Here is a 26,443-nt window from a genome sequence, read left to right as displayed (position 1 = left end):
TTTTCTTGATCAGTTTAGCTAGATGTTTATTAGTTTTGGTGATCTTTTCAAGGAACCAGCTTTTGATTTCATTGGTTTTTCTCTATAGTTGTCTATTTTATATTTAGTGTTTCCTTCATTATAATTACTTTAGACATAATTTCCTCTTCTTTTTTTAGCTTCTTAAGGTAGAAGCTTAAATCATTGATTTTTGGACTTTTCTTCTTTTCTGATATAAGCATTGAAAGCTGTAAGATTCTCTCTAAACACCGCTTTAACTATTTCCCACAGATTTAGATACATCTTGTTTTCATTTATATTCAATACAAAATACTTTCTAACTTCCCTTATGATTTTTCCTTTGATGTGTGTGTTGTTTAATTTCCAAATATTTTCAGATTTTCCAGATACTTTTCAGTTACAGGTTTCTAGTTTAATTCCATCGTGGTCAGAGAACATACTCTGTCTGGTTTCGTCTTTTATATTTTATTGAGACATGTTCCAGATACACATGAAAAGAATGTGAGTTCTGCTCTTATTGGTGGAGTAGTCTATAAATGTCAGGTCAACTTGGTTTGATTGTCTGGTGTAAGCTATAATCGTGCTCAATTTCTGACTACTTGTTCTATCAATTAGTAAGAGAGGGACAGTGAGATCTCCAGCTATAATTGTTAATTTACGTATTTTTCCTTTCAGATCCATCAGTTTTTGCTTGGTGTACATTAGAGCTTTATGATTAGGCACATATATATTTGTAGTGTGTTGGTTATCATTATGACGTATCCCTCTTTGTAGTAAAACTGCTTGTCTTGAAGTCTGTTTTGCTTAATATTAATGTAATCACTCTAGACTTCTTTTGTTTACTGTTTGGATGGCATATCTTTTTCCTGTCTTTTATTTTCAGCCTCTGTGTTTTTTTTAACTTCTGGCTTGTTATTATTTATATAAAAAACTTGGATTTAGGAGATGACTCCACTGTCAAATTAGATTCAGAAAAATAAATATGTATAATTTTCCCCAATATTTTTCTATATTTGATTTCATTGGAACTTTGAGTTCATTGCCCTCATTTTTTCCCCAAAGGTTTTCACCAAGTAGAAAGAAGAAAAGTAATTAAAATGAACCTCTAGAGAGCAGTTTTACTTTGACTTCTCCATATATTTATTTTTTATGTAGAGGTAATTTGTTAGTTTTAAAAAACAATTTTTTTAAAAAAAATGATTTTATTGTTTGGAAGTAACAAGTGCATTGGAAAAGTGTATGGGACTTATGCTCATAACATTGACCTTCCGTTATCAGGAAAAAAGGAGAAGCCAAAGAAGCTCACTAAACAACCAAAAAAGCAGATGTCTTCACCCTGTGGTCAGAAGAAAGAAAAGGCATTGGAGAAGGTAACTAAATTATCTGTTATTCTGAAGTTCATATTGAGAAATAAGCAAGCAAGTATAGCTAGGAAACATCTGAAAAAGAATATCAAATACCACATTTGAATGCTAGCAGTGTGAAAATGAATGTAGAAGTTCCATAAAGAATAATTAAAAATCCCTGAGATACAGTGACAGATGAAAAAAGGAAAATGCAGAACAGTATGAATATAGTGGCATATTACACTACTATTTGTGTAGAATAGATCAAGGAATATATATGAATTTCCTTTTATATACATAAAATATCTTTGGAAAGCTACACAAGAAATTGATATGGTTGGTTTCAACTAGGAAGAGAACTGAATGTCTGGGGGACAGAGGCTTTTTATTATGTGTGCTGTTTGTACCTTTTGAATTTTGCACCAATATTACTTATCCAAAAAATAGAATGAATAAACTTTAAAATAAGATATATAGACTTGAAAATTTTTAAAGATAGTATATTTTATGACCTTTTAAAATAATTCTTATTTCCCCATGCCTTCGAAGGAAGGAGTAAAAAGCCAGGTAGGAATCAGAGAACAGTAATAACCACTAGTGGCTAAAAGAGAAATCATGGATTCCAAAAATATGTGCGAGGCTGGGCTTGAGACAAATTCCACACAATTACATTGGACAGGTTGTACATTCATCTTCGTATTAAGTACCACAGGCACACGAATGGGTGAATTCTAAAAGATTGCATAAGCTGGGGCTTCCAGATCAGACGGATAAAGCTGGGTTCAAATTCTAGGTCTCTTTCTCTTTGGACAAGTTTCTTAACTTCTCTGAACCTCTTTTATTATAGAGGTAATAATAGCACCTGTCTCACATGGTTGTTGCAAGGCTTAAATGAAATAATACTTACAATGCTCTTGATACAGTACCTAGTACTCAATAAATGTAAACTCTTTTATTAACGATAACACTAATCAGTAAATACATTCTAATTGGGCCTTAATGTTGTCTGCCTTTTTTTTAGTCAACTTCTAGAGATGTGTCTCCTTTCATGTGAGTATTGTTCCTTAATCCAATCAGATGTCCACCCTTTAAAGCGTCAATGCTGATTTTTTAAAAATTTTTTCAATAGTGTAAGTATGCAGAAGAATAAATGGGATGCTACAAGATCTCTGAGATTTAACCAGGATGCACAAAGAGAAGATGGTAAGTTTCATTATTTGGGTAATATACAAATTAGGAGTAAATAATGATAGGAATCTTTCATATTATGAAGTATCCTAAATAGCTTTAAAGGTTCCAGCTGGAATAAGGCCTGTAATTAGCCATTTCCTTAGGTATTAACCAGAATTTCAGTATTCGACCATCCCAGTAGATAATATATTGTTTTATGTACCTGTGGTGTTTGTTTGTATTTTTTATTTGAGGAAGATTAGCCCTGAGCTAACATCTGCCGCCAATCCTCCTCTTTTTGCTGAGGAAGACTGGCCCTGAGCTAACATCCATGCCCATCTTCCTCTACTTTATATGTGGGACACCTACCACAGCATGGCTTGGTAAGCAGTGCTTAGGTCCGTACCCAGGATCCAAACTGGTGAACCCTGGGCTGGTGAACCCTGGGCCGTCAAAGTGGAACGTGCAAACTTAACCACTGGGCGACCAGGCTGGCCCCTGTCGTGTTTTTTTTTCCCCCATCCCAAAGCCCCAGTGCATGTTTTTATATCCTAGTTGTAAGTCCTTCTAGTTCTTCTATGTGAGCCGCTGCCACAGCATGGCACCTGACAGACAGGTGATGTGGTTCCACAACTGGGAAGTGAACAGAGGCCACTGAAGCAGTAAGAGCACCAAACTTGAACCACTAGGCCATGAGGGCCAGCTCTTCCTGTAGTTTTTAGGTCTCTCAGATTGATTTTTGCCCACGACTTTCACTCTAAAGATAACTGAATATGTTTAGGCTGATGTGCAGTAATCTTAAAAGCAGCACAATTGTCCATGTATGACCCATTTGTCCACTTGCAGCCTAAAATTCTTCAAAGATAAATAAATGTATGTGTTTATAAAATAATATCCAGTGATATTTGCATAAACTCTTGACACTTGCAGCCTTCTTTAAGAAGTGAAAGTTATAAATCATCCTCATGAAAAGTAAGGTCTATTATTTTTTACCTTCAGATCAGCGGCGGATGTCTGAAATTACAGGGCACCTAATAAAGATGAGATTGGGTGATCTGGACCGAGTCAAGTCAAAGGATGCAAAAGAAGTAAGAATTATGTACTAGTGTACTTTGCTTGCTTAGACATGCCTTCCTCCTTTATTTTTATCATGAAGAGTATAAAGATGTTTTAGGCAGAATTTTAAAAGAGCAATTTAAATATTTTTATATTCTGTACCAGTTAGCCAATTCATTCACATATAAGTTTTCTACTATCTCTTGTTATCCATGGTGCATAGGTCCTCTGTAACACAGATAACAAGGTACGTTGTCACTGCAAGTGTCATGTCACCCCAAGAGTAGATTAACTGTACATTGCTGACCAAATGCTGGTTATCCAGAGGGTTACTTTCTGGAAGTTGCTGATTTTGATCAAGTCTGCATGCTTCTTAGATGTTATCTCTGAAATAAGTTATCTTGTTGAAAATGATGACTAGAAATACCTATATTCTTATCAGAATTACATATTAATCATAACTTTAGGCATTATCATTAGTATTGGTATTATGTATTCACAATACTCTTGCCCCTAATTCTTGTATTCAAAACTTTACTTCCCTGTAAAACTTAGTAAAAATTTCTTCTTTTTGAAAGGCACTATTAAGAGGATGAAAAGACAAGCCATGAACTATGAGAAAATATGTGTAAAACACTTATCTGGTAAAGGGTTTGTATCCAGAATATATAAAGAACTCTCAAAACTCAATAATAAAATAAACAATCCAATAAAAGTAAATAGGCAAAAGATTAACTATACACTTCATGAAAGAAGACTTACACGTGCCAAATAAGCACATGGAAAGATGCAACATCACTAGTCACTGGGAAAACGTAACTTAAAACCTCAGTGAGATACCACTATACACCAACTAGAATGTCTAAAATTTTTTTTTTTTAAACATGCTGGCAAGGATATGGAGCAACTGGAACTCTCATATATGGCTAGTAGGGATGCAAAAAAAGGAATGGCCATTTTGGAAAACAGTTTGACTGTTTCTTATAACGTTAAACGTTTAGTCACCATGCAGATCAATTCACACATGTTTATAGTGGCTTTATTCAGAGTTACCAAAAACTAGAAACAACCTGAATGTCCTTTACCTGGAAAAAATAATTAAAACTGTAGTACATTTAAAAAAGAATGAACTGCTGATACATGCAAAACATAGATGAGTTTCCTATACGTTATACTAAGTGAAAGAAGCCAAATACAAAAGACTACAGACTGTATGGTTCTATTTACATAGTGCTCTGGAAAATGCAAAACTATAGGGACGTAAAATAGATGAGTGGTTGTCAGGAATTGGTGGTGTCGAATCGGTTCACTTAAAAGAGGCACAAAGGGCTGTTCTTGGGGTGATGGGACTGTTCTACGTCTTCCTTCTAACGGTGGTTACACAACTATGCATTTGTCACAACTCAGAACTGTACACTAAAAAGGGTGCATTTTACTGTGTTATACATGTAGATTATAACTCAAAGAAGCTGAATTTTAAAAATAAAAATAAAATTACTTCTAAGTTCAGAAGAATGCCATTTTAATAAAGCAGAGCTTCTGTTGATTCCATGAAGATAATAACTTAATTTTGCTCCTTTACTCTGCAGTTTGCAGGAGGCATTTATTCCAGACTCGAAGCGCAAATCAAGGCCTCCGTACCAGCCAGCGCGCGGCAGAGCAGCTCAGAGAAGAACACGAGGTACGTCAGCATCAGCGAATCCAGAATGCCATTAGCTTTGAAGTGACTTTTTCAGGGAAAATCATGAACACGACAAGCACAGAATTTTGGTTTGGGTTTTTTTTGTTTCTAGGATTAGATCATCAAGACATAGAACCAGATTTTAACTTAAAAGTTAAAGGGTTATAAGCGCAAAATTTAATGAAATATAGTTTTCTTTAAGTTTTCTGTTTATTGAATCAGCTCTGTTCTGAGCGAGCTACTGATAAAAATATAAGCTATAGTGCTACTGTGAATTAGCAGAATTTTTATACTGTTTATAGGTTATATATTCTTACTTTATATAAACCATTGAAGTTTTTCTCATTCCTTGTTTTATTTTTTTTAATAAAATCTAATTTGGGGTACTGTGTCATTTTACATCACAAATTTTCTTTTAAAGAGTAACAGTTACTGAGATTTGATCACTAATAGCACAGATCCAAATGCCTTATCTGCAATTCTGAAATCCAGAAAGCTCAAAAAACCAGACTTTTTTATTATTTTTATTGAGTCCATAATAGTTTACAACGTTGTGAAATTTCAGTTGTATGTTATTACTTGTCCCTCACCATGTATGTGCTCCCCTTGACCCCTTGCACCCACCCCCCAGCCCCCTTTGCTGGCAACCACTGAACTGTTCTCTTTGTCCGAGTGTTTGTTTATCTTCCACATATGAGTAAAATCATCTGGTGTTTGTCTTTTTCTGTCTGTCTTATTTCACTTAACATAATACCCTCCAAGTCCATCCATGTTGTTGTGAATGGGACGATTTTGTCTTTTCTATGGCTGAGTAGTATTCCATTGTATATATATATACCACATCTTCTTTATCCATTCTTCGGTCAATGGTCACTTCGGTTGCTTCTATGTCTTAGCTATTGTGAATAATGCTGCAGTGAACATAGGGGTGCATAAGTCATTTTGAATTGTTGATTTCATGTTCTTTGGATAGATACCCAGTAATGGGGATAGCTGGGTCATATGGTATTTCTATTTTTAGTTTTTTGAGAAATCTCCATACTCTTTTCCATAGTGGCTGCACCAGTTTGCATTCCCACCAGCAGTGAATGAGAGTTCCCTCTTCTCCACATCCTCTCCAACATTTGTTATTTTCTATCTTAGTGATTATAGCCATTTTAACAGGTATAAGGTGGTATCTTAGGGTAATTTTGATTTGCATTTCTCTGATGATTAGTGATGTTGAACATCTTTTCATGTGTCTATTGGCCATCTGTTTATCTTCTTTGGAGAAATGTCTGTTCATATCCTCTGCCCATTTTTTGATCAGGTTGTTTGTTTTTTTGTTGTTCAGTTGTGTGAGTTCTTTATATATAATGGAGATTAACCCCTTGTTGGATATATGATTTGCAATTATTTTCTCCCAGTTGGTGAGTTGTCTTTTTGTTTTGATCCTGGTTTCCTTTACCTTGCAGAAGCTCCTTAGTCTGATAAAGCCCCACTTGTTTGTCTTTTCTTTTATTTCCCTTGTCTGAGAAGATAATGGTGTTCAGTAAGATCCTTTTAAGATTGATGTCAAAGAGTGTACTACCTATATTTTCTTCCAGAAATTTTATAAAACACCAGGAGTTTTTTAATACATTTGTGGCAACTCAAACCTAACCTGAGCTACTGTGATGCTTATTTATAGTTTTTATTTATCCCACTTAATGTAAATGTTTGTGTGTTTCACTGAAGGAGCACTAATATGTTTGATTATGGTACACTGCTCCAGATCCATAATATACAATATATGTATCATATCATCTCCCAAAAATTAAAAAAAAAATCTGTATTCCAAAATACATCTCACTACAAGGTTGTTTAAAAGTAGATTATGGAGGGGCCAGCCCCGTGGCTGAGTGGTTAAGTTCGTGCTTTCCACTGCGGCAGCCCAGAGTTTTGCCAGTTTGAATCCTGGGCGTGGACATGGCACCGCTCATCAGCCCATGCTGAGGTGGCGTCCCACATGCCACAACTAGAAGGACCCACAACTAAGAATATACAACTATGTACCGGGAGGTTTTGGGGAGAAAAAGGAAAAAAATAAAAATCTTTAAAAAATGGATTATGGAGCTACATGAGGTTTCATTGAACTTTGATACTGTCAATCAGACGTAACCTAAAGCAGCAGCCACTTCCTATACTTTAGAAGCACCTCTGACCTTCTTTTCTGTTTAAAAAAATCTAGGTCTAAAAGCCGTTTTGGTCCAGGGCGTCCTGCATAAAGCCTCTTAACATACAACTAAAAAGACAGAAGACACACCTCTGGACATCTGAAATTGCTCACTTCTTCAGGATCTTCAGAATGATGACTTCTAAATGTTTTAAGTTATTTATTAATTATTCTCGAAAACTACATAAATCATAGTGCTAAGGGAAATGTGTAGTTAGGTCTTATGAAATCTAAATTGTAAATACAAAACTTCTTAAATCTAATTTTCCTTTATTGTAATGCTAGGCTATGTAAAAAATTAGTATTTACAAAGTTGCATAGTTAAAACTCCTAATATTTGTTATCCTTTATTTATTTAAAAGAGAAGAGGCCTAAACTCTCAAGTAGCTAAGATTTTTTAGGACCTTAAAAAATTAGGGGAACACAGCGGGTAGTGGTACCATGCATGTGCACTGATTGTAGTGTGTCTTTGGGGCTGTAAATCTTGGGATAGCAGTGAGAACTGCAGTTTGTGTGATGAAATTCCTAGTGATGTAAGTTTGCATGAATATTAAGGAGTGACAGATCTCAAGACTGTATTAAATAAAGTTTCAGGGTGAGGCATTTCCTGTGTTGGGCAGAAGGGTTAATTTTTTTCAGCATTATTCATGGAAAGCACAATGTTAATCCAACTTTTTTTTTCTTTCAGTTTTTAATGCCTATCTATTGGTCATCTGAGCTGGAATTACTGATTATTACCTCTTCTGTGATGCTTGTGCCATTCTGAATTTGTTAAAATACCCATTGATAGTTTTAGGATAGTAAATCATTTCAGTTGTATGAGACAACCACTGTCCACTTCTCAGGGCTCTAAAACCCAACTGTATTTCTGTAGCCATTTGGAGATATCTAGAAGGAAAGATTCCCAAATACATTTGATGGCTGAAAAATTGCAGATATTCAACAGAAATCAAAATAAAATTCTATTCTATAGATCATGTTTTAATTTTTCTAACCAAGCAGAAAGAGTGCTCAGGGAAAATTTGTTCCAAACCATAAGCATGTAAAAAAATTGTGTGTTTGGAAATTACTTATATGTAGGTCTCTAAAAAACTTTAAGACGTGCTGTTTCTATTTTTAGTTTTCATTTGCCTTCTAATTGAAATTTCTTCAATTTATTTACAGGGCAAACTTTGGTATGTGTGACAGAACAGCAGTTCCTATTGAAATGTTCAAGTGTTACACTCTGTTTACACGTACAGAAATCATTTTTACTGAGTGTTTTAGTTGATAAATGAAGCTAGATGTTATTTGATGTTATATGTATGGCTTTGCTAAGGTTTTTGAATTTTTGTTTGGAAATTTTGTTCCAGTTTATGTATTTTTGAATTGTTTGATATTTTTGAAATAGATTATAAAATTTTTATTTTCAAAAGAAAATGTTGTGTAGTACATGATTGGTAAGCCCTGTTAAATATCAGAGTCTTGTTTAGTTTATTAGATTCTCTGATTAAAAGGATTTAGATTTGTACATGTATATAGTGCTGTGATGTCAGAAGAGGGAAAAGAAGAGGAAAATATGTTCTTGATTTTCGACTGATGGTAACAAGGCAAATTGCTTCTCCTTGGGGGGACTGTACCACTGAATTCATTTTTACAAACCAGAATTTATCAGAATTTGATTCTCTGCAGAATGTGCTTTTTGTTTTGTTAATGCCTGTCTGTAATATGTAGCACAGGTACCAAAAACATTTTAATCAAACTCTTAAGAGCATTACTTTTGCCAACTACTTTGAGGTTTTACCTTACATTAATTCTGGATTCACATTTCTTTAGTTGAAATAAATGTTAATGACAAAAGTTGTTTGAAAAGTCCCTGATCTGAACTTTCCATTTTCTCAGAAAGGTCTAGGTGGATCGCAGGTTTTCATGGAAAAGGTAAACTTTATAAACTTTTCTAAAGGTTATTTTAAATGAGATTATCCTGGTAAAGATTCAACAAAACATTTAAGGGATAAAATACTGCAGAAAAGATTATCTGGTAAACAGTGCTGATTTCACACTGTTGTATCATTTTGTGTGTTATTTTCCTGCTTCAGAAACTCAGCCAGCTATTGTGAGATGTGCTAATTGCTTTGGAAGCTGAGGCTGAAGCCCTCTCATGCTAATTTGATGAAGGCAAATTTTGTTTATTTTTCATTGCAGTAACATTGGTTTATAGCATTAAATAAATTTCAAGTGTACATCATTATATTTCCATTTCTGTGTAGATTACATTATGTTCACCACCCAAAACCTAATTACAGTTCATCACCACACACATGTGCCTAGTCACCCCTTTCACCTCCCCCTGCCAGCTTCCCCTCTGGTAACCACTAATCCAATCTCTGTGTCTATGTGTTTGTTTGTTGTTGTTTTTATCTTCTATTCATGAGTTAGATCATACGGTATTCTTCTTTCTCCCTCTGACTTATTTTGCTTAGCATGATGCCCTCAAGGTCCATCCATGTTGTCACAAATGTCAAGATTTCATCCTTTTTTATGGCTGAGTAGTATTCCATTGTGTGTATATACCACATCTTCTGTATCCATTCGTCTCTTGATGGCACCTAGGTTGCTTCCAAGTCTTGGCTATTTTGAATAATGCTGCACTGAACATAGGGTGCATATATCTTTACACATTTGTGTTTTCGTGTTCTTTGGATAAATACCCAGCAGTGGGATAGCTGGATCATATGGTGGTTCTATTCTTAACTTCTGAAGGACTCTCCATACTGTTTTCCATAGTGGCTGCACCAGTTTGCACTCCCACCAGCAATGTATGAGAATTCCTTTTTTTCCACATCCTCTCCAACACTTGTTATTTCCTGTCTTGTTAATTACAGCCATTCTGAAGGGCATGAGGTGATATCTCATTGTAGTTTTGATTTGCATTGCCCTGATAATTAGTGATGAACATCTTTTCCTGTGCCTTTTGGTCATCTGTATATCTTCTTTGGAGAAATATCTGTTCAGATCGTTTGTAAAGGCAAATTTTAATATAAAAACAAAAGAATACCTTTCATCTCCAATACTTGGAATTAATTGTTCATCCAGCTTTCAGGTATTTATTGAGCGACTATTATGAATCTCACCTTTTCAAATCTCTCAGTTAAAAGGCTCTGGGACACCTAGCCAGTCCAGTTCTAGTAGGCTAACTCTCCTCTCTTTCCTTCACTCCCCACATCCAATTCATCAGCAAATCCCATACATTTCCTACATCCATTTGATTTTCTCCATCTCCATTATCATCACTCCAAGTCATTAACATCTTTTAAATGAAGTGCTACAAAAGCCTTCTAAGTGATTCCCCAGTTTCCTTTCCAACTTCTGTTATCCACAAAGCAACTATAGTGATTTTGAAATGTGAATCAGATCACATCACCCCCTTGCTTAACACTACAGTAGCAGCCCATCAAACCTAGAATAATATCCAACCTCCATTGCTCAGGTTTACAAAGTCTTACATAGCTTAGCCTATGGTTGCCTCCCAGACCTCTTTTTCCCTCTTGCTGACTACATTCCAGTCAAATCAGCCAATCTGAGAAGATGCTCAACATATTCATTGTAAGAGAAATGTAAATTAAAACTATACTGAAGTACCAATTCTCACCTATCAAAATGACAAAAATCCAAAAGAATAAAATGGTACTACCTCAAGGAGGGAAATTTGGCACTATCTAGCAAATATACCTAAGTTTTTATCCTTGGACCCAGCAATGCCACTTCTAGGAAATTACTATGAAGGTACAACTTGACAAATAGAAAACAAAACAAACATAACATTACTCATTGTAGCATTATTTATACACAATGGCAATGATGTGGAAACAATTCAAATGTCCATCAGCAGGAAACTGGTTGAATAGGACACCAGCGCATTGGAATACCAAACAGCCGTTAAAAAGAACAAGGACGAAGATTATTTCTATGAGTTGATATGGATATATTGTTAAGCAGAGAAGCAAGAAATGTATGGAGCAAGATTTTTTTGTTCAAGAGAGAAATAGAATCAAGAATCTGATAGATTCTATTTTGTAAGAGTATATTGACTATTTTACTAATATATCCGTGTTAGTTCAACAACGAATACATTTATTTGTTTACTTTTGCAAAAAGAAACAGAAGAGATGAACCAAAAAATAATGAATCTGGTTATCTACCGGGAGCTGAAATGAGGTGGAGGGGATAGGGTTGGAGAAGCTAGGCTTCATACATAGTTTTGACTTTAAAAAACTTTTTATTTTGAAATCATTATAGATTTACTGGGTACTATAACCTTACCAAGCCGACACATAAAACGATTAGAGTAAGGATAAAATAGGAAGCAAGAGATGTTTAGAAGTAAAATCAACAAGACTTGGAAGTTGACTTAGGAAATGGGGGGTGGGGAGCGCATGGAAAAGTTGAGGATAATCTCAGGTTTCTTGGAAGGGCCACTGGCTGAAATGAGGAATAGAAACAGAAGAGCAGACTTGGAGTGGGGTGTCTGGTAGGACTATGCCCTGATCATTGTCATTCACGCTAAAATAAAATATGCCAGTGGATACCCCCACCTATGTGCAAGAATTCTAGCCAGGCGCCCTCGTGCGTAATTCTTAAATGTGGCAAACAGCCAAGGAACATTGAAAAGAAACAACCTGACAGAGAAAGACCAAGGTAAACATAGAGAAAAATGACCTGAGAGGAAAAAGCTAATTCAGGTAACAAAAGAAAATAATGAAAAAATAGTAACTTTAGTAAATGTCCTCAGAAAAATTCAAGAAGATTTGCATCCATAAAATAAATACAAGATAACATGAGGGAAAAAAAGAGTAAGAAGGAGATCCTTTATATGCTGAAATAAAAAATGCAATAATAGATAAAATTAATAAAATAGCTGATAATGTAGGGGGGAAATGATGATTGGGACTTTTTGATTATTCACATAGAGGTTCAACCCAGGATATTCAATATCGAACTAATAGGAGTTCCAGAAAGAGAAAATCAAAAGGGAATGAATTATCAATGAAATAGTTCAAGAAAAATCCTAGAAGCAAGAAACAGAGATTTCTAGATTGAAAGGGTCCACCAAATGCTCAGCACATTGAATGGGGGGGAATAATCAAGGATGTCCAGAAACAGAATTTCACACCAGTGAAAAACTTGGTGATCTAAGTGATAACACTTGGAAACATATAATTGCCATCTGTCTTCTCTGCTGCCATGAGCAATAGATTTGCACACATGATAAGATCATAAGTAAAGAGCTGTGGCTTGTAATGGATAAGTGGATAAAATGCAGAAAAGGACTTGTGAGCATTGCATATACTCCTGATATCATTATGACATCAATACTGAGGCTGATGGTCATTTAGGCCCATTGGATTTGAAGGAATGGTTTCCATCTCATGTCAAAAATATCAGTTTGGTTATGGACATGTTTATACAGCATGTTCAAGATGAAGATATACCATGGGGTACACAGTTAGCAGCTGTGTGTACACTCTTTGTGACTTGAGTCCCAGCAGCGGAAATATCCAAGATACTAGAAGCCTGAAGGAAAGAGACCTCTAATAGTGCATCATCTGCAGTCGTCAGCTACCTATTAGAAGTCAACTCATTGTGTGCAGAAGAACTCAACTAAACCACTGATGAGTCACTGTGTCCAGAAAAGTGCCTTTACAGATTTTGAATATAAATATATTAGTAAGCTTTCACAATACAAACTAAGGTTTAAAAAGGAAAGAAATAGGTAAAATGGCAAGAGATTCTCATCCTTGTTTGGGAAGGAAACAGGAGAAACAAGCAATTGCATAGTTGTTTTTCCCTAAACTGCACATATTTCACTTTAAGCTGTAATGAACATATGACATATGTATTGTACGACTGTCTTTGTCAAACAACACAAACTTGAACTTAGCCTTTGCTTTTTGCTGCAGAAAGTGTCCTTTTAGTGATTTTTAAAAATTGAGTGGCATTTTATAGTGAACTTAACAATATAAAAATATGATTTGTTTCCTGAACTATTTTTGTACTTTGCCCTCAAATGACTGGCTAGGAAAAAATAAATTGGCTAAAAAGAAACTAGAAGAGTCTTCCACTATCTTAGCTAGAAATGGGCTTCAAAAGTTTTCCATGGTATAGTGCACAGTTGTCCAGAGTAAAGCACAGAAGTCCCTTAGCAGAAACTCACTTTAATGCAACTTCTTCATATCTCTAAAGTTCCTGATACATCAAGAAAACAAGAACTGAAGAGTAGAAGTTCAATTGCAGGGTTTTTTTGATTTTTAAGATTTTATTTTTTTCCTTTTTCTCCCCAAAGCCCTCCGGTACATAGTTGTATATTCTTAGTTGTGGGTCCTTCTAGTTGTGGCATATGGGATGCCGCCTCAGCATGGCCTGATGAGCAGTGCCATGTCCATGACAAGGATCCAAACTGGCGAAACCCTGGGCTGCTGCAGCGGCCACTTGGCCACGGGGCTGGCCCCTCAATTGCAGGGTTTTTGTATCAACAACAGGTGTGTAGGAGATTCAGAGTTGACCACTGGCAGATCTCTGTGTGTGCTGTGTACATATGGACAGTGCTATAATGTTTCACGGTTAATGATATCCTACTTTTGGAATTTTAGTATTTGTGTATAGAAAATGGGTTTAATAACTCACTATGGTTCTGATTTGTCTTCTATGTGCTTTTTGTAATAAAAATTAAAATAAATGATGACCAAAAAAACAAGATATGTCATTGTGAAATTTACAATGCCAGGGATAAAGGGAAGATTCTAAAAACTTCCACAGAGAAAAAAAATCAAGCCATGTTCAAAGTACAGGAAATTAAAATGACATTGTATTCTCAAGAGCAATACTGGAAGGTAGAGGGCAATGGAGCAATGCAAAGACAGGAGGAAATGCATTGGACCTAGACTTCTGCACCTGGTTAAACCATCAAGTGTGAGAGCAGAGCGAAGAGATCTTTAGTCAGTCAGTGACTTAGAAAGTTTACTTCCCACTCATATTTTCTGAGGAAGTTATTTGTGGATGTAATACACCATTAAGGAAAAGGAAGATGTGCTTACCCAAAAAACAAGGGACCCGGTAGGGAAGAAACACGAAGTGAAGATTCTTTTAGTTATGCTCTGGAACCAGAGCTAAGAAAGTATAATCAAAGAAAAGTGCTTGGCACTTCTGTAAACAATGTGTACACAGTCATAACAATGTAGACATTGGGGTTGTTTTCAACCTTTAGAATCAGTGTATGTGGGAAGGAGCAGGGTTGTCCCTAGAAACCCTTTGTTCATCTCATCACCCTTCTTTCCCACTCGCGTCAAACTAGACCTTACTCTCTACTGGGCCACACAGTTGGTGAGCAGAGAAAGGTGTGAATACGTCTCAGTGGATGCTGAGGTTGGGAAGAAGGCCAATGACTAGACAAATGAACTACACATCAGGGGAAGCCAGCACCAGGATCTATGTAAATCAAAGGGATGAGGGCCCTGTGAGTGGAGGCTTGAATTGGTTAGATTAGGACTTAGAAAAATCAAATACCTGAATGTTGTGAAGTAAATTCATAGTAAAACCCCCTATATGTAACATATATTCTTTTAGCTTCCCTGTACACTTGAAAATAGAGATATTTAAATAAATCTTTAAAGATGATTCAATTAAATCAAGAAGCTTTATGTGGCAGATAATGTTGGTTGCTTACCCAGCAGCCATTTCCTACCTTCTTTGCTAATAGAATTTCAATTTTCTTCAGCTATTAAGTGTTAAATGCTTTTAAGGGAAGCAGGCCCTTCACTAGCCCCAGAAGATGAATTTTAATTACTCCAAGTTAGTAATGGTGATTCAGCTCCTTACCAGTGATTCATTTAAGAATGGGCATGTGATTATGGATGAGAGGTAAGAGAGAGTCTGTTGTAGGGCTTCTGGGAAATTTTCCAAAATGTTTAAAAATAGGCATGAGTAAGGGATACACTCTTCTTCCCCTTCAAGACTTTGGACACTGTAATGTCAGAACATTATGCTTGGAGCTGCTGAAACCAGATTGCAATCATGAGAAGCACCAAGAGGGGAGGGCAAAGCTGCTACTGAGAAATGGAAGAGGGGAACAAGTTAATGAAAGTCTTGGGGTGGTGAATTAACCTTTTGGCTAAACTACCTCAGGACATTTGTATGAGAAAATGCATTTTTCTTATTGTTCAGAGTTGAGTTGGATTTTCTGTTACTTGCAAGAAAATACATCCTGACAGATCCAAAAGAGTTCTAATAAATTCTGGTCAAGGCTAGTAAATATATTTTTAAAAAGTTATTTCTGAAACCACCGACTTTATCTTTTTTTTTATTAAGATTATGATAGTTTACAACCTTGTGAAATTTCAGTTGTACATTATTGTTAGTCATGTTGTGGGTACACCACTTCACCCTTTGTGCCCTCCCCCCACCCCCCCCTTCCCTCTGGTAACCACCGATCAGTTCTCCTTGTCTATATGTTAACTTCCACCTATGAGTGGAGTCATACAGAGTTCGTCTTTCTCTCTCTGGCTTATTTCGCTTAACATAATACCCTCAAGGTCCATCCATGTTGTTGTGAATGGGACGATTTTGTCCTTTTTGTGGCTGAGTAGTATTCCATTGTGTATATATACCATATCTTCTTTATCCAATCATCAGTTGCTGGGTACTTAGGTTGGTTCCACATCTTGGCTGTTGTAAATAATGCTGCGATGAACATGGGGCTGCATGGGACTCTTGGAATTGCTGATTTCAGGTTCTTAGGATAGATTCCCAGTAGTGGGATGGCTGGGTCATAAGGTATTTCTATTTTTAACTTTTTGAGAAATCTCCATACTGTTTTCCACAGTGGCTGCACCAGTTTGCATTCCCACCAACAGTGTATGAGGGTTCCTTTTTCTCCACAATCTCTCCAACATTTGTCACTCTTAGTTTTGGATATTTTTGCCAATCTAACGGGTGTAAGGTGATATCTTAGTGTAGTTTTGATTTGCATTTCCCTGATGATTAGTGATGATGAGCATCTTTTCATGTGTCTATTGACCGTCCTTATATCTTCTTTGGAGAAATGTCTGTTCATGTCCCCTGCCCATTTTTTGATCAGGTTGTTTGATTTTTTGTTGTTGAGCTGTGCAAGTTCTTTATATATTATCTTTTTAAAAAACTACTTATTTTGAAACAATTCCAAACAGAGAAAAGTTGCAAGAATAGTACAAAGAATTCCAATATATACCCAGAGACCACATTCAAGGTTTGTGAATTGTCCCAGTTCTGTCTTTTATATTACCTATAATGGATCCAATCTAGGATTATGTCTTGCACCAATTGTCATGTCTCTCCAGTGTCTTTCAATCTGGGACAGTTTATGGGGCTTTGAGTTTCATGCCCTTGACTTTTTTTCTTTTGGTGAGGAAGATTGGCTCTGAGCTGACATCTGTGCCAATCTTCCTGTCTTTTGTATGTGGGACGCCACCACAGCATGGCTTGATGAGTGGTGTGTGGGTCCATGCCTGTGATCTGAACCCATGAACTCTGGGCTGCCAAGGCAGAGGACATGAACTCAACCACTATACTACCAGGCCAGCCCCTACATTTTTGAAGATTATAAGCCATAGTCATTTTGTAGAATGTCCTTCAATTTGTATTTGTCCAATGAATCCTCATAACTTATTGAGTGGCATACAATATCAATTTCTGTGTTGTTCGTATTGTTAAATTTAATCACTTGAATGAGATATTTTCTAATTTTCTTCATTGTGCAATTACTTTTCATCTTTGTAACTAATAAGTATTTTATGTGGAAATACTTTGAAATTATACAAATATCTAGTTCTTCATTCCATTTTTATCTACTAGTGTTAGCATCCATTGAGCCTTCTTTCTTGAATCCATTATTACTATAATTGCCAACTGGTGTTTTTTCTAATTGTATCCTACTGTAATAAAAGGCTGCCTCTTCTCTTCATATTTTACTAATTTGTTTATATCATGGATTCTATTTAATTCAATGGGTTATGATGTGTAAATATCATTAGTTTGATGCTCAAATTATCCCAGACGTGGCCAGTGGGAATCCCTTTAAGCTGGATCCTATGTCTTCTTGACATGTCCCCATCATTTTTTCTTTCTTTTGAGAGCATTTCCGTATGTCCTGGCACAGCAAGAGGTTCCAAGCTCAACTTGTATTTTCCCTGCTCCTCTCTGGAATCAGCTGTTTAATCAAGGAACACTGGTCCTTTTAGAGGAGAGTGGTATTTAGAAACCAACATCTGGATCCTAGATATGCTCATTTCTATTGAGATGTTTCTGTTTCTGTGGACAGAGCTAGGAAGTATAAGTATACATCTTTACTTCTATATTTATTTCTATAACTACCACCTATATTGTGAACAATTAATTCACATTGATAATTACAAATCCAGTCTAATACTGCAGGATTTATTCTAACTTCCTGCCTCTTTGTTTTTGTGTCTTCCTTCTCAGTCAGTGAGAAATCTGCTACCATTATCTGAAATACATTTATTTATTTGTTGAATCACCTGTGTGAGCCAATCTCCTGACCCCACCCAGCTGCCCCGCCACCCTCTCCAATGCTGTTCTCCCAATGGGTTGCCATTATCTGCTTCCACTGAGTTATCCCTGCTGCCCTGCTCAGATACTATCCTTACATGGGTCACCATTACGTTCTCACTTGTGAAATCACTCGAGTATGAAAATAAGTAGCAGAGGACCCTTCTTTTCCAATTACATGAAATTCTAGACTAGGCAAAACTGTAACTATAGTGACAAAAAGCAGATCAGTGGTTGCCCAGGGCTGAGGATGGGGGTAGGGGGATTAACTGAAAAGGGCATGAGGGAACTATGATGGAAATGAAAATTCCATTTTGAGGTGATGGAAATGTTCTCTAACTTGGTTGTATAAATTTGTCAAAACACTTGTACTGTACACTTAAAATGGGTACATTTCATTATATCTCAACAAAACATTTTTTTAAATATTAAAATTATAGAATTCTAAAGAAGCTAGAAAGGATCTTAAAGACGCTCCTGTTTTTTTCAGATAATAAAATTGAGGCCTAGGGAGGCTAAAGTCATTAAACCAACGAGTTGGTTGAAAGGTTAGGACAGACTCAAATTTCCAAACTTCAAGTAGTTCAGTGTCTTTCCACACCCGTCTCTTCTTTTTCAACACGCCAGCATGCCCCACCAAAGTACTCTGCCAAAGATCAGATTTTTTTCCTTTCTTTCATAACACAGTCTAGGATAGAGACTGACAGAGGGAAGCCTTACTTAGAAGAGAAGGTAAACAGTAAGGAGCTCTGAATGTCCTGGGAGAAAAGCATAGCAAGACTTTCTGTGTCTTGATATAAACAAAAAGAAAACAAAAAAACTGCCTTGCTTTCTGGGAAGTGGTCTTCACTGGAGAGAAAGAGAGAAATGGTGTTTCTGGAACTGTGATATGCTGTTATCATGCCAACCCAGCCCCCCTAGGGCTGAGTGTGGTCTGCTGTGGCTGACTGCTAAGAGTGAGCCCTCGGGAGGCCAACTGTGGAACACCCTTAGCAAGCTTAATTTGTCATCTTTCAGAGACTTCTACCTCCCAGCAGGGGTATAGACAAGCAAGAGCATTATCTGCAAGCAGTGGACAAGCATTGCCTTTTAGATTGAGTGGGACCAGTCTCCAAAAGTGATAATGTGAGGTAATGAGAAACTATGGCATTAGCCATGATCAGACTCCAGTTGAGAACAGAACCCACTATAGACTGAGTAAGTTATCCCTTATAGAGTAAGTCATCTGGGTGGTTTATTGGGGAGTGCTCCACAAGTGGGAAATAATGGGCTTCCTGATAAAAGGGCCTTGGAGTATTTAAGAAGTTGTTTGGAAAAAATCAAAGCATTGTGAATATATTTGTATTTGAGTTTGTGGAGTAAGTTATACTACTTTCATTGAAAATGTTAACTCATTCATTCAGCAATATATATTGAGCATGTACTGTGTGCAAGACATTGTGCTAAGAACTGTGGATAGTGGCTACACTCCTAGAGTTAGGCGGTATAGATAAGATGCATCACAGAATAGACTGATATGATGGGGGGAGCTTAGGGTCGGATGGGAATTCAGAGAAGAAACCCCTAGTTTACACTTTGGGTGCAGAGAAGAGAGGTCAGGAGAAGACTCTCCAAAGAAATCAACATTTTAGGCTGAGAGCTGAAGTAGGAGTTATCCACGTGAAGGGGATGACAATGTTCCAGGAATGGGGGACAGCACAAATGAAGCCCTGGAGATAAGAGGATATGGCCTTTTCTGGAAAAGGTAAGTGCAATAGTTTAATGTGCCTGAAGTAGAGCAGGGTAGCAGGAAAAGATGTGGGATGAAGCTCTGGGGACATACGCCTTGACCTAAGGATAATGATGAACCACTGAAGGATGCCAAACAGAGCAGTGGCATGATGAAAATTTGTAGAATATTTTCTCTGGTTACAGTGTAAAGAGTGGACTGAAGAGAGATGATTTGCAGGGAGATCATCAGGAGACTGTTGGAATAAGTGAGAATGGAGAGAAATGGATTTGCTTTAGGAGATAAAACCTTTCAGGACTTGACTGGATTTCGGGAATGAGGGAAGAGAGAGAAAAGTACAGGATGATGGACATGTTTGTGACAGATGACACATATGAGTAATTACAACATCATTGTGCATATATGTTGAGAAAAATGCTCAAGGTAACCCTTGCTATCCAAGCTCAGGAACTAGAGATTCAAGTAAATTTTTGGATCATTTCTTTGCTATCCAAACTCCTGCTGTTGGCTAGTTGAAACTCAGGAACAAACAGATTTGAATAACAAGGTTTCTTTGGTTTCCCCACCTAAATCCAGGAACTGAAACTCAGATGGTAGATGTATTTGCAGCATATTTGTTTTCTTTTTTTGTTTTTAAGTCTTTTGTTTTATGCTTTTCCTTGCCATAAGTTTAATATTTTAGGTAAAAAGAAATCCTATATCATGAGATATGAAGTTTATATTTTACTCCATTGGTATTTAGGAGAGAGAGCTCCTGAGATATATGGTATTAAATGTATTCATATGACAAAATTAAAGTTTTAAATATGAGCTCTATTTTTCAGTATTTTAGTTTTACAGAGTAGACATGTTAATAACTAAGGAAATATATTTGCTATCAAGTGACCAGTTTGACAAAAATCTACTATCTTTACAAAAACCAACATAATTTTCTTCTGAGGAAGATTAGCGCTGAGCTAACATCCGTGCCCATCTTCCTCTACTTTATATTTGGGACGCCTGCTACAGCATGGCTTGATAAGCCACATGTAGGTCCACACCCGGGATCTGAACCAGTGAACCCTGGCCTGCCAAAGCACAACATGTGAACTTAACCACTGTGTCACTGGGCCCGCCCCAAAAACCAATATAATTTTTAAAATACTCAAAACTGCTCTAAGATTTCAATGAAGAAAACAAAACAAATTTGATTTTAGGAGCAAAGCACTTTTAGAAGAGTTTTTAAATAAAATTTTCTTCCATATTCACTTCTGGTATAACAAAGACTTTTATTATTTGACTTATCTCAGTATAAAATATGTGAAAATACCCCCAAAATTGACATGATGATTCTCTAGTATTCCAAGATAGTCTTTCAGAGTCAAAGGAGATAATATGTATCAAACATTAATGAGACTAATGAAATGTTAACTCATTCATTCAGCAATATATATTTGTTACTTACATATTTGTGAGATTTGTGAGGGGATTTCAAAATGATGAAAACTGTGATAATATTTATATGGGGCTGGATAATAGGAAAAATTTTAATTGTAATGCTTTCTATCTAGGTAAGAATTCCTTGAGTGGTACATCACTAGAGCTCCCTTCTATAAAGCAAAAACATACATGTTTTTCTACAGACCACCAGACATGTGGAAGTCTGTCTAGGTTATAAATGTAGATTTCAGATAAGCTTATACTTACATACAATGTGTCTGTCTCCTCCTTCTTAACATCTCCTAAACACTCACTTCTCACAAACTGCACCCCTCTCAGCTGATGCTCCACTTCCATTTTTTATTGGGAAAAAAAGGGAAACCATCTCATCTCCTTCCACCAGATCTATGATTTACCAACACCTGCAGCCCTCTTCTCCTTTCCTCCTGTATCAAAGCTGACCAGTCACTGTGCTTCTGCCGTGGATCCCTCGGGCTCTCACCTTCGCAAGAACCTCACTCCCCTCTCCTTTATCAGCTCTGTCAGGATGTGCCACCCCAAAATATGCTACTTTGGCATATGGATTATTTTGAGCTGAAGGCATTTGATAAACGGCAGATGTACGAAGGGCTCTCTGACCTGCCCTTTTCCACCTAAAAACAGACCACAGAATTTCCCGGGAGAAAGATGCCTTCCCTGTACCAGGAAGAGAACACGCCTTGGAAAGGCTTTGTGTACCTAGCGTGAAGGCCACTGGTATCCACTTGCTGCTTCTCCTCTCTGACTCCTATTCACTCTTAAAACTCACCTTAACTGCACCTCTGTCCCCAAACCTCCACTGAAAATGCTTTTACAAAGGCCATCAACAATATCCATGTTAAGTCCAAATAAACGTCAACAGTAAGAAGTGATTACAAGCTTCAGGACAAAGATAAAAAGAAATTAAAATGAAGAAATCTGACCCAAAGTAACTATTAAAGAATTTGCTCTCACCTTTGTGAAACACAACACAACCATTTTATAACCAACATTACTAATAAAGACCAAGACACGGGGTACATTAGCTTAGACACAGGTCTCCTGATCCAATTGGCCCCAAGCAGGAGCAAGATAGTTGGGCAAGGCTGCATTTATACGGCCATGGCTCTGGTCCATTTTCCGAAATAATCCAGCCCCTTGGAGCTTTGATGAAGCATCTCACCAGGTATACGCAGCTTCTGAAATGGTGTGAAACGGTCAAATGTTTCTTCAAACATTTGACTCAGCCATCTCCATCACACCCTCCTCTTACCCGGTACTATCTTGACATTTCAACCTATTATTTAGAGAGAAAGATTTAAAATATTAAAGTAATGTTTGGCAAGACATAAATTCACTGGTCCCTCAAGAAACGAGTTTCTTGCAGTGTTTCTAGAGTTTTCACAAAGTCTCACAAAACGCAGAAACGTGACTGGTGCAGCATCCTTTCCAGAGTCGGTGGCAGCTTTCTGTAAGGTTTAATCCTCCATTGCATCAACCAAATGGGGAAAGTCAGAGTATCTTTTCAACAGGTAGGGGTTTTTATTTCAGGCTCTTCCGTCTGGGCGCCTTTCTCTCTGGCGCTGCCTATGGAATACTAAAAAATATACAGCATACTATTAAACTCGTGACACGCTTGAAAATCATTTTTAACCAACTTCCTCAACATAAAGCATCGATTTAAAAAGCTGGCTTTAAACACGGTTTAAAGGCGGGCGGGTGATGAATACCCGCCGCTGTAAGGCAGTGGGGGTTTTTGTTGTTTGAGGAAGCCACAGGAAGATGCCCTGTCGTGACGCGCTGGAATTCCTTCCTCACACCGAGGTGGTGCCTGGGCTCATTTTCCGACAGCAAAAGGCAAGGCTCGACCCACGGCGCCAGTTCTCCGCGGAGTTTCCCGGGCGCTCAGGGGTTTATGAGCATGCGCAACAGATTTTCCCTTGGGAATCAGTTGACGCGCGGGCTGTTTGGAGCATGCGCACACAACTTTTCCGATAAGAATCAAGTGAGCATGCGCACACAGATGTTCGGTGTCAAGCGTGACTCTTTGGAGCATGCGCTCTCGGTTCCCGGCTCCTGTGGAGGTGGTTGGAGGGTCTCTATGCGTCTTCTTCGGCCGAAGGCAGGCTCGTAGGAGAAAGCCTGGTGTATTAGTTTTTATAACAGGAGTTTTGACGTCTTTTTTTTCTCTTGAATCATTTTTTTCAAATACAAGTATATTAAATATTCAATGTAAAATATTTAACCATTTACAATCAGCCACCAGATAGAAAAATAGCCAAAGGACTGGAGAACAAAGAGTTCACAGAAAGAGAGTTAGCAATAGACCTTAAACATATGAAAAAATGCTTAGCATCGGTTGTAATAAGAGAAAGCATATTAGAGCTACATTGAGATGCTATTTTTCATTCCTCAGATTGGCAAACATTGAAACGGATACTCTATATAGGAAGACATGGGGAACCAGGCTCTGTCTTACAATGGTGATGGGAGAGCAGAATATCACAACCCTTAGTGGTTATCGAAACCAGAGCTGGGGGCTGGCCGATGGCACAGTGGTTACATTTGCTCCAATTCCACTGCTGGGGTTTGTGGGTTGGGATCCCTGGCTCAGACCTACACATGCTCATCAAGCCATGCTGTGGCAGGCATCCCACATGCCAAATAGAAGACTGGCACCGATGTTAGCTTAGGGCCAATCTTCCTCAAACAAAACAAAAAAAACCCACAGCTGTATTTACACTTTGATGGAACAGTTCCACTTTTGGGAATTTTTCCTGTAGATACACTTGCTTATATATGAAATGATGTATGAGGTTGTTGATTGTAATCACAAAAGATTGGAAACTACCCAAGTATTGATCAGAGGACTGATTTTAAAAATGATAGTACATATGCACAATGGAGCATGATGCAGCTGTGAAAAAGAATAAGGAAGTTCCCTGTGTACTGATATGGAAAGATCTCCAGGATATTTTGCTAAGTGAAAAAAGCCCACATGCAGAACAGTGTATAAGGTATGCCTTTTGGGTAGGAAAGGAGAATAAGATTGTATGATCCTTTCTTGTTTCCCCATAAATTCTGGAAAGATACACAAGAAACTAATAATCATGGTTTCCTGTCGGATGGGAGGAAGGACAGAGATAGGGTGAGAGACTTCTCAATGTATACATTATAATGTATTATTACTTTTTGAACCATGTGAATGTTATTGGTTAAAAACAAAAATAATACAACTACAGTAACTTTTTAAAAAACTTGGAAATGTGCAATATAAAAAGTGAAAAATCTCCCATAATTTCACCTTCTAAAGGTAACTGCTATTAACAATTAGGTGTGTGTTCTTCCATCATCTTAATTGTCTTAGTCTTGAAAGTATTTTTAAAAATTTAATTATGATTTATGTTATTCACATGCTTCAGAAATATGGATGAAACCTTTTTTTTAAAAAAAAGCAAAAGCTCTTGGTCTGTTATAATTATATTTTTAAATTTATTTGCCATTTATATTTATTAGTTTGGATATCCTCTTGTGTGAAGTAGCCATTCAGGTCTTTTGCCCGTTTTCTATTGGGTTGTCTTTTTCTTATTGATTTATAGGCATTCTTCATACATTCTGAATATATGTCCTTTGTATACAAATAGTCTTTGGCTTGCCTTTTCACTTTAATGTTTTGATGAACAGAATTTCTTGATTTTAATGTGGTTCAGTAATCAATTTTTTTTAATGGGAGGTGCTTTTTCTGCTGTTACACCCATTTATTGAATTCTTAATTTCTATTATTGTGTTTTTCAGTTCTAGAATTTCCATTTATTTCTTTATTATAGCTTTCAGTGCTCTGCCAAAGGTGTCTTGTCTTTTTTCCTTGAACATTAAGAATTACTATTTTAGAATCTATGTCTGATAACTCCATTAGCTGGTTCAGATTGAGATTCAAATTTTTTCAAGGCGGTGGGGTAAGACTACTTCATAGGTGGTGATGTGTAATTCCATTACGGAACACGTTGTGTCTGGTTGTCTATTTTGTGATGTTAGCAGCAATGCCTAGATCCATTTGTGCATGAGGGACTGCAAAATGATAATAATCAAGTTCTAATATAGTTCTCTTTCTGTTTCTTAGAACTCCTTTCTAGAGAGAAATTTCTCATCATTTGGTTACTCTGAGATAGAGATCATATAAGAAAAACAGAAAAATTCTTGATCTTTTTCCCCTTATTTACTAGTTTAAATAACAATTTGGCTCCATATCATCCTCCCAAGGTGAATAATGATTTGTTCCATATTGTTTAACAAATTATTAATATTATCTTTATATTATAGAAATTATTTATTTAATTTATATATTATAATATAATTATGTAATAATATAACATAATAAATATTATGTTATATTATTAATAATAATCTATATAATATATTATTATTAATAATGTTGTTATTAACAAAAAATAATAATTTGTTCCATATTGTTTAAGGACTGACAATACCAAAAAGTTGATGTGGGAAACCTGTCTTGTGGTGTCTTCTAAGGCCTAACTGTGACCTGTCTGTGCCATTCTGTACAGCCAACAGAAAGGAGTGCTGGGGCCGGCCCTGTGGCACAGTGGTTAAGTTCGCACATTCCACTTCTCAGCGGCCCGGGGTTCGCCAGTTCGGATCCCAGGTGCGGACATGGCACTGCTTGGCACGCCATGCTGTAGTAGGCATCCCACATAGAAAGTAGAGGAAGATGGGCACAGATGTTAGCTCAGGGCCAGTCTTCCTCAGAAAAAAGAGGAGGATTGGCAGTAGTTAGCTCACGGCTAATCTTCCTCAAAAAAAAAAAAAAAAGAAAGAAAGAAAGGAGTGCTATATCCACCAAAAGATATGTATAAAAATGTTCATAGCACTATTCATAATAGCCACAACCTGGAAACAACTCAAATGTTTATCAACAGTGGAATGGAGAAATAGAAGTACCATCATATAATGGAATAATACATATCAAAGGCAGGACCAAGTGGCAGCAATGTGCTCTAGGCCAGCACTACTCTTTGCACCACACATAGTCAAATTCAGGCATGGGGATGGGCCGTTTTTTCCTTTTTGTTCAGGTATAATATCCACATAGTAGAGGGCATAAAGTACACTAATCTTAAGTACACAGTTTGCTGGATTTTCACATATGTCTAGACCTGTGTAACCATCAGTAGATCAATATAAAATATTCCCATCTCCCAGAAAAATTCTTTATGTGTACATGAGACATGAGA

At 36.8% G+C, this 26,443-nt stretch overlaps 1 protein-coding gene across 5 annotated transcripts in view; it reads left to right on the top strand.

Moving 5' to 3' along the window:
- Nucleotides 1–9,281, top strand: part of SANBR (SANT and BTB domain regulator of CSR) — a 50,127-nt gene extending 40,846 nt beyond the window's left edge. For all 5 annotated transcript variants that reach the window (XM_046662769.1, XM_046662767.1, XM_046662768.1 and 2 more), the window contains 6 exons: nt 1,279–1,370; nt 2,368–2,396; nt 2,476–2,549; nt 3,516–3,604; nt 5,162–5,253; nt 7,463–9,281. In XM_046662769.1, coding sequence (XP_046518725.1) covers nt 1,279–1,370; nt 2,368–2,396; nt 2,476–2,549; nt 3,516–3,604; nt 5,162–5,253; nt 7,463–7,499 — 413 coding nt within the window. In that variant the 3' untranslated portion in view covers nt 7,500–9,281. The remainder of the gene's footprint in view (nt 1–1,278; nt 1,371–2,367; nt 2,397–2,475; nt 2,550–3,515; nt 3,605–5,161; nt 5,254–7,462) is intronic.
- Nucleotides 9,282–26,443: the final 17,162 nt, after the last annotated feature.

The sequence above is a fragment of the Equus quagga genome, chromosome 5, assembly GCF_021613505.1.
Source record: "Equus quagga isolate Etosha38 chromosome 5, UCLA_HA_Equagga_1.0, whole genome shotgun sequence".
NCBI lineage: Eukaryota > Metazoa > Chordata > Mammalia > Perissodactyla > Equidae > Equus > Equus quagga.
Note: the sequence above shows the minus strand (reverse complement) of the source record. Positions and strands in the feature narration are given on the sequence as shown.